Genomic DNA, 9,070 nt, shown 5'->3' on the forward strand with positions numbered 1-9,070 from the left:
GCACTGCTACTTTTTTACTGCCTGTCAATAATTCTCTCTCTTAATTTGAAGCTCAGAATTGCTACAATGGCAAGTCCTGGTAGAAAAGCATAGAGTATTAAGAAATGAAGTGTGAACTGGGACAATGCATCAGGAAAGCTTTTTTCAATGAACTGAATGCCATGAGAGAAAACACATGCAGCATTGCTTGCAGTGGAACTGTTGGCTTCACCTGTCAAAAGAAAAGATTTATTAATTTCTTTAGTAGGTGAATCAGTAAAATTAAAACTCAGACTTCAATATCTAGCTCATACATTTAATATTCCTAGCCCTAATGTTACTTTAATGAACTATACCCACAGCAATATTTCCCATCATTTTGGACTAAGAACAGACAAGCTATGTTTCTGCAGTTAATATAGCCAATATTTTTTTCTTCATGCCAAACAAAAGAAGATTTATGGCTTTTCAGACACATTATCTGGAGGAGGCCTCAGGATGCAATTTGCCCATATGGTAGACTTGCAATGTTCATATTTGTTGAGTGTTTCAAACATTTAAGAATTAGAGTCTGTCTGAAGGGCACATTAAAAATCAGCTGTTTGATTACTGCCAAAGTAATGGATTCATTTTGTAAGTTGCCACCTATGCTCTCGTAATAAAGAGGGACAGGAGAGACTTAATGGCTACAGAATACCAGCCTCGGAGAGGAGCACAGACACCTGGCTAAAGAGCCAAAAATATCTGAGGGCAGGGCCAAAGCTGCAAGTTTCACCCCCACTGGCGGATGTTGGCTGCTCCCCTGCCAACCTGATGGTTTCTTAGGTTTTGCAGTTACTTTACTCCCAACCAGCCAAGCACACCTTGACAGATCTAAGCTGCTCAGTGCAGGCCATGGTAACATACTTGAACTGAAGCTTCCCTGGCCTTAGGGGAACCACTGGTCAGGCGCTACCTGCCCGTGCTCCCTGCTCTGACATTGGAGCTTACATTGTGTAATTCTATTGATCTTCTATTTGTGTAACGCTGTTCTGATAAGCTCATAACAGGCTGCAAAGTTTACCTTCCAAACTGCCCCCAAAGGGGGGATAATAGAGCAGGTGAAGAAAAGAAAGATGAAAAACTGAAAGAATGAGAAATGGTTGGGAAAAACAAAAAAAAAGGTCAACCTTTTGTCTAGCTTGCTGTTGTGGTGTTATAGTCTTTACTAATTAATAAGCTTTTTTAAACAACTCTCAAGTTATCTTTATTTTATTGGCATACTTTTATTGTACGTAGAAGGAAAATAAGCATTGATATCTCATTAAAATTATTTACAATAGGCTTAGAGGTTGATTTATTTTTTTTTTGAACACTTACCACATGTGAAGTTTAAGCCATAAAATTCATTAACTACAAGAACTTCACTGCTGTATTTTTGAAAGGTAAGATAACTGAGTATTTTAAAAGGCGTCGGCATGTCTTCAATGGTCCTTAAAGAAACACAGAAGTGAAACTGACTTTTGCTACATTCCAAGAGCCAATTCTACCCCAAATTAAAACAAGCTCTCATCTTTGGTCAAAGCCTGCTACAGACAGAGTTCCTGGCTGTACACGTAGGGTTTTCAAACATCAGACAACCATGAAAACTGTCTCTTGACTTTAGTACAGTGTCATAATGTTCAGCCCTGACTTATCTATGGACAGTCACAAATAATCTATGAAGTTTGTTGATATTCACATTGCAGTGATAAATGGAACATGACAAGACCAAATATAAACCTTAGTTGCAAAAATGTGTTGCTTCTAAAGTAAGAAACGTCTGCCCCCTCACTCCATCTTCAAAACCAAAGAAGACTTAAGAATAACAGTTCACTGGAACAATCATAACAATACAAAAATGAATCAAAGAATAATAAGAAACAGAATATGAAAACTTTGAAGTAACATCATTCAACAAGACTGGGCAATTTCTGCACCTAAAATACTGCAAGACTTTAGAATTTAAAAAAATAGAAAAAAAGCAACTCCAGTCTCAGTGCTATTTTTAATATCCTTCAATGCCTATGAAGTTTAATCAAAGAGATTCGCAATATTAATTAGCAATGTCTCTACTGTAAAATAAGGTTAGAAACCTCTTTAATATTTTTTAAAGCTCATCATTAAGGCATTATGGTAGGGGGAGTTGCTGTCTTGTCACTATAAACATGTGTCTTCCTGAGATTATAAGGTAGGGACCAAACTAATTAGATATGAACTTAGTTTTATTTGATAAGCAAGTATTTGCTGAGATCCACTGTGAAGAGGCAAAGCTTCATCAGCTTTTCTTCAAGACAACTTGACATCATCTAGTGTTAGGCTTACTTCATTTTCACTGGAAAGATCTCGGGTGAGCACATCCTCTTTGCTCAACATCCCAAGAAAACTTTTTTTGACAATTACGATGTATTTCTCAAAACCCAGTAATTTTGCTATTGGCAAATACAAGAGAAAAACTGTTCAAAGTTCATGCAGTTACAATGCAAAACATTTATTTGCACAGCAGTAGAGAAAGTGGATCTGAATTTTCCTGCATTTTTACTAAACTACTTTATTATTTTTATGTAGTTTAGTTTGCACAGACTGAAAAAGTGTCTGAAAAGTTTTATGACTAAACTGGAGAATAACACTAAAAATATAGTTGAAAAGGGCTTTTTTAAGAAACCATCATTCCTACTGTTTAATACCTAATTAAGTTCCAGCAGTTATTTCTTTTTGTAGAATCCTCTAATGAGAACAGCATTTTGTGTGATAATATCAGCATAAGTAAAAGAATTCAGCTGAGCTAATATTAATTGCTCAGTTTTATCTTAAATTTGTTTCCAAACACCATAAGGAGATAAAACTTTTTCCTACCTTACTAGTCCAGTTCCCACTATCACACCTGCTGAATTAAGCAGTGCCACTCCACTTTGGACTATATTTGGGTTTTGAACAACTCCAAGTATAACAAGGGTCAGTAGTTCACCAATTATATGCGATGCTAAGACAACAGCAAAGAAAATTCCAAATCTGGAGGCATCAGGATACAGCCCTACAGTCCTGTACAAAAATGAGCAAAACAACATTTTTAAAAACTGTGTTTTGGTACTAAACTTTGAATGTAGCCTCTACCCTCAATTACAGCTCATTAAGTGAACAGTTTATGTCTTAATCCTTAGTATGTTGCTCGCAGCCTTAACATAAAGGACATCCACTCAATCTTAAGCGCAGCTATATTAGGTTTTCTCCATCTAGATTGAAGAGAGTTATGTGAAGATGTAACTGTAGCAGAAATGTGTGTTGTTTCAAGGTAACCACCCTGGCCTTTACAATCCCTTTAACATCCTCCTCCTTTTAGAGTCTATGCAGTGGGAGTTGCTTATGCAAGTCACATCTTTAAAGAACTTCTCTATGCAGATAATTAACAGATAGAAATTTGCACTTCTGATACCATGCATGCAAATGTAAAAATGGAAATACTCAATTAAATGGAAGGCTAATTGAATTCACCACCCATGTAATTCATCCAAGTGCAATTTCCTCCGTACTCCTGAATACAACACACTGTTCCCAGTGCTTCCCTAGCTCACCTAAGGAAAAAAGCCCCCTCCCCAGTGTGTACTAAGGATTAAAAAGTTAATAAAAGGCCAGGAACTGCTTGGCAAAGTTAATTCAGCCTTATAGCGTATATGACAGGTGTCAAAACCTTTTATTACATGGTGACGTATTACTCTTTTTCCAAAATACCTCCTACCAAAATTGCCTCATGCTGGGTATAGATGCCATGCTTTGCTGAGTTAGCAAGCAGCTATTCAATTTTTTTTTCTTTTTCATTGCTCAATAGAAGGCCCTATATCTTTTTGTTGTTGTTGTTTTAATCCACCGTGTTCAAACATGGTCTTAAAAACAGAAGTGTTTATTTTCTCACAGGCTTTCCTGCAGCAATTTTGTGTGTAACACCAAAATAATCTCTATTATAAAAAGATGGCTGAACATTGGCTCTTCAAGTATTAAACATTCACCAAGCTAGCAGGTATTTAACAACCTCTAATCATAGATTGGGGCAGAAGGAACAGCTCTCCAAAGTCCTAGCAGAAAAGTAGCACCTTCTCTGAAGTGCTCTAATACTTTACACAGAGCTATGTAGATACAGACTAGTAAATCTGGGGTAGGAATAGACGAAAGACTAAGAGAGAATTAAAAAAAACCCCAAAACTCAGGAGACTATTACACCAATAGAATGGTAGGATAATATAAACGGTTAGAATATTTCCCAAGGCTGTCTTTAGCTAGGAATATCTGCATAAATGGAGTGCATTTACTTGATTGCAAAAGTAGCTGTGTTTGTTCTAGTCCAGCACTGCCTTGTGTCTGATCAGGAAAGAGTTTGGGTCTGTCTGACCCAAACTTTCTGGCCCTACAAACACAAACTCCAAGAGAAATCACTCATAAGAACACATGCCAGAGGCTATTAAAGCTTCTCCAAAAGTTGGTCTAACTAGAAAAGTTTAGTCCTGCATAGACACAATCTTCAAAATGTCATAAACTGTTTGTCCTAAGAGGTCTAAGGGCACTACAAAATCACTCTGACACATCATTGATGGCTTCCAAACAACCACACGATAGCAAATATACACAGTCTAATATCTCTAAATATTATCCATTAACCAGAACCACACTCTGTATCATTGATCATGTTTGAAGCTACCAAAGCACAAGGGCAAAGTCTCTGCCCATACAAATTTCCTGTTCATTCAGGAGTGAGTGTGACAAACAGCAGCTCATGATCTTCAGGAGCTCCACAAACCTTCCCTCATTGAGCCTGAAAGGCTGCTGCCCAAATGGCTGCCTTCTTGGCAACCAGCTCACCCATAGACCAAAACGGAAGAGCTCTGGTGAGGCACTGTGTCCTCTAAATGCTTAATTTCTGTTTGTCTGTGAAAAAGGCCTTCTCAGAGAGCACTGCCTGAAGCAGGCAGCACTGACAGCTTGCAAAAATAAAAGCCCAGGTAGCTGAGGGAACAAGGAGAAAGATGGCGTCACTTGAACAAAACTGCTTCTTTAAATATCAGCACCAAACTAGCAAAAAACCAAACCATGCACATCTGGAGAAGCAGAAATCTCTCTCAGGGCTTTTGTCTTTTCATCTTGGAGCTGAGTTACTGAGATCACAAATGGAAAGACTTCAGTCCTTCTGAAGGGCTGAGCCCTTCTCCTCATTACCTACTACAGACCAGGAGGAAGAAGAAAACAGTGGGCATTTTTTCCCTGCATTTTTCTAGATGTGAAATCAGCTATTGCCAAATCTCCGTGGCAGACTAGATCCCTGTGCAGAAGTTCTCATTTAGGAGTCCAAGTGATTTGGTGCAGTTTTATTTTATCCATTTTCAACTGCCCAAGGGCATCTTGTTGCAAAGTGCGAGCACTAACATGCACAACTACAGTAGAAAAGCTCCTGCACTCTCTCTCTTTTACAAGGGTCTATCCACTTACCATTTCCCAACAGCTAAGCAGAGAACATCCATTCAGGACACAAACCAAGCTCGCTATCCGTTTGTACACATTTTAATATAGATTGCCATCTGATTGCAACTATATGATAGATAAGGCAATGAGCAGATTAAATATTATATCATCCCATTCTGAGCTACTACTTCACCATGATGCAAGGAAATTAACATACTGGAGGGAAAATTAAGCAAGCTTGACAATCAAAGTCTTTTCTCCCATCATCAGAAATCCACTTCTGTGTCTTTCTCTGGAGAGTGGAAGAGAGGGATTGAGATTTCATCACTGCCATGTACTGTAGCTAAACCCCAAATGACCCAGGAAATATGAAGCTTTGTTACTGTCACATAACTACTATTGTCTTCCTCACTTTTTTTGCCCTCTTAGGTCTTTCTAAATGTAATGTAAAATGATGCTTCCTGCTTTTGGTATGACACAAGAATGATAAATGTCTCAAGACCATTAAAACTTCTTAAGTTACCTAGAGAACTGGTAACCTACTTAGTGTTTTAACACTGCCTGAAAGAGAAGGGTTAAAATCGTGTCACCTTCTCTTAAGCTTTCTCTGTAACTCTTGTGAGAAACAGTATCAGGGAGACATGCCAGGAGGCCCCTTGCTGACATGGGAAATGAAACTGATAATGAAAAAAGACCCCAATCCAATAGATAGTAGAAGAGCTTACCAGTATATAAAGGTGCTGAAAATTGCCACACTGATGACACTGAAGGGCAGGAAGTGCACTATGTAAGCTAAAAGCATTTGCCACTTCTTATACAAGCCATCTTTACTTTCTTGGTCGCTGATCGCACGTAAAGGTGGGACTAGATTAAATATATAAAAAATAAATTACATCACTGAATAAACAGACCAAGACTTGTTGCTAGCAAAAATGAGATGAAGCACAGATATGACTTTGAGAATATGTCAGAAACATTCTGTATAAACCATTCTGATCACTTTTCTCCCCACTATAAATGCAAAACATGCTCCCTTTTGCAGATTGCAAAAGTTGGTAAGCTTAATAAAAGAGGCCTAAATAAGCAGCATGCAGGACAGCCTTCTCTTTCTGCAAACACAAATTAAAGGCATGAAAAAACTGCCATAATTGGATAATTTCTTTAGGTTCTCCAATCTCAAGGTGGTGACATCAGTGTACATTCCCTATAGAAACAGAACAGTTTTTAGGGCTGTAAACAGAAACTGCTGTTGGTCTTAGTATGGTAGCTGTAAGAGAAACACCCTCTAAGAAAAATGTTATCATCACATAATACTCTTAAATCTAATTATCCTTAATTGCTGCCAAAACTGCTTTGTACTTCCATCCTTTCCATGTCAATGACTTTGATCTCACTTATGATGTTAACTACAGACCCAGACTTTGTCCCGCCTTTATAACACTACGTACAGGCAAGGCAAGGGCTCCTGCACAGCTCAGAATAAAGCCTTCACGCACAGGGCAGCTGTGAAAGGGAGAGGCAGGGATCAGGGCACATCCCTTCATTAAGCACAGTGAACCTGGAGGCCCTCTGATGTGCCAATCTTTTTCTGTGGTGCAAAGCTTCTACTTCACCTTTGAATTTCATGCTTCTATATCAGCTCTGACATTACCTAAAACTGTTGAGAACCTTTAAATGACAATCCTAAAAAAAGGACTTTTTCCTATTTACAAAATAGGAATACAGATACAGAACAGAAACTCACACAGGGCAACAGCATTGAGCATCCCTGTGTAGGGGGGAGCACTCACACACTGGTAGACAAGCCCCACACGGTCCTGCACAGCTCCTTTTATCAGGTCATGCCTTAGTCTAAGAAGGAAAAATGCCACAAACAAGCCAAATAGCAGATTCTGGAGGAGGCGCATGGTGATGCCCATCCTATCTCTGGACAAGTTTCTTGTTATCCTCCTGATAATGAAACAAAAAGATAACAATATACTTGTTAGCTATGACTGACCACATGTTGGTACAGTGTTTAGCTTTGAACAAATCTTACACGCACTATGTCCACAAAGGGGTAACATTTTAAAAAAAGACAGTGACAAGTACAGTGACCAAAAAAAACAAGAAAGTGCATTTACATACATGGGGGGCAAAAACTGAAGAGATTAGTGGATAAGAAAAAAAAAAAATCTTAGAAGAAAGAGGATAAAAAAAAAAGTCTTACCGTAAAAGTATCCATAATTGGTAAAAGGCACTGGGTGAGTCTCTGTTTTTGAATGGTATTGGTGGCAGCTCTTTCATACGCTTTGCTCTTTCAATGGCTGCCAGTACTTTGCTAAAGATCTCCGAGTTTTTGTAAGCTGATACAATTACCTGAACCCTACTGTAGGTTTCAAGTTCACATTCCTTGCTTCGGGTGTCCACAGATGTCAGATCCACTGTAAATTTACAAAGTGTTTACTATATATGAATATTACTTTCCCTTCATACCTCTTCCCCTCTTGCAACTAATCTTTCCTTGTCTCTATCTTAGTATCTGCAAAGAAGAAAAGGTCCGTTGAAAGTATTCAAGGTTTCTTTTACTCCTCCCTTCCATCAGAAGCAGCATGAGTGAATAACTGCAGCCACAATAAATCTCTGTGTTTTGTGGCCTCTGTAGGACTCTGAAGCTGGAGTCCTTTATCCGGAAACGCAAGGACTGAGCAGTGTTGCTGGACAGACCTTTAGTGTTCTCCTTGTCACTGCTGCCAAGAGCAAGACAGAGCACCGCTGAGGATGAACATTGATCATAGAATTACAGAACAGTTTAGGTTGGAAGGGACCTTAAAGCTCATCCAGTCCAACCCTCCTGCCATGGTCAAGGTCCCCTCCCACCAGACCAGGTTGCTCAAAGCCCTGTCCAACCTGACCTTGAACACTTCCAGGGAAGGGACATCCACAACTTCCCTGGGCAACCTGTGCCAGTGTCTCACCACTTTCACAATAAAGAATTTCTTCCTAATATCCAGTCTAAATCTACCCTCTTCCAGTTTGAAACCATTTCCCCTTGTCCTATCGCTACCTGTCCTTGCAAAAAGTTCTTCCCCAGCTTTCCTGTAGGGCCCCTTCCGGGACTGGAAGGCTGCTATAAGGTCCTCCCAGAGCCTTCTCTTCTCCAGGCTAAACAGCCTCAACTTTCTCAGTCGGTCCTCATAGGGGAGGTGCTCCAGCCCTCAGATCATCTTTGTGGCCCTCCTCTGCACACGCTTCAACAGCTCCATGTCCTTCTTATGCTGGAGGCCCCAGAGCTGGATGCAGTACTACAGCTGGGTTCTCACAAGAGCAGAGCAGAGGGGCAGAATCACCTCCCTCACCCTGCTGGCCACACTTCTTTTGATGCAGGTGAGGATGAAGAGATGACTTCCTAGTCATGGATTTCTCAGGTTTTCAGGCAAATGCTCAGATACAGCTCCCTGATTCCCCTTTGTCCTCTGCCTGCTTCTCCACAACCATGGAGCTGTATTTTCCAGTTAGTCTGAGCTCATGCTGCAGGGACACTGCTCTTCTCTCCCTGAGCTGCTCCTGCACTGTTGCACTGGGTTTCACCCACTCCCTTCTCAGGCATACTTCTGTTTTAATGTGAAGTTAGAGGATGTTCAGC

At 39.8% G+C, this 9,070-nt stretch overlaps 1 protein-coding gene across 1 annotated transcript in view; it reads right to left on the reverse strand.

The window, feature by feature from the left end:
• Nucleotides 1-14: 14 nt before the first annotated feature.
• The window catches only part of ABCG5 (ATP-binding cassette, sub-family G (WHITE), member 5), a 16,703-nt gene continuing 7,647 nt past the window's right edge, over nt 15-9,070 (reverse strand). The window contains exons 8-13 of the mRNA XM_010190993.1: nt 7,655-7,868; nt 7,190-7,395; nt 6,171-6,309; nt 2,854-3,039; nt 1,333-1,451; nt 15-205 (exon numbers count right to left, since the gene is read on the reverse strand). Coding sequence (XP_010189295.1) covers nt 15-205; nt 1,333-1,451; nt 2,854-3,039; nt 6,171-6,309; nt 7,190-7,395; nt 7,655-7,868 — 1,055 coding nt within the window. The remainder of the gene's footprint in view (nt 206-1,332; nt 1,452-2,853; nt 3,040-6,170; nt 6,310-7,189; nt 7,396-7,654; nt 7,869-9,070) is intronic.

Source organism: Mesitornis unicolor, unplaced genomic scaffold, assembly GCF_000695765.1.
Source record: "Mesitornis unicolor isolate BGI_N332 unplaced genomic scaffold, ASM69576v1 scaffold21658, whole genome shotgun sequence".
Classification (NCBI taxonomy): Eukaryota; Metazoa; Chordata; class Aves; order Mesitornithiformes; family Mesitornithidae; genus Mesitornis; species Mesitornis unicolor.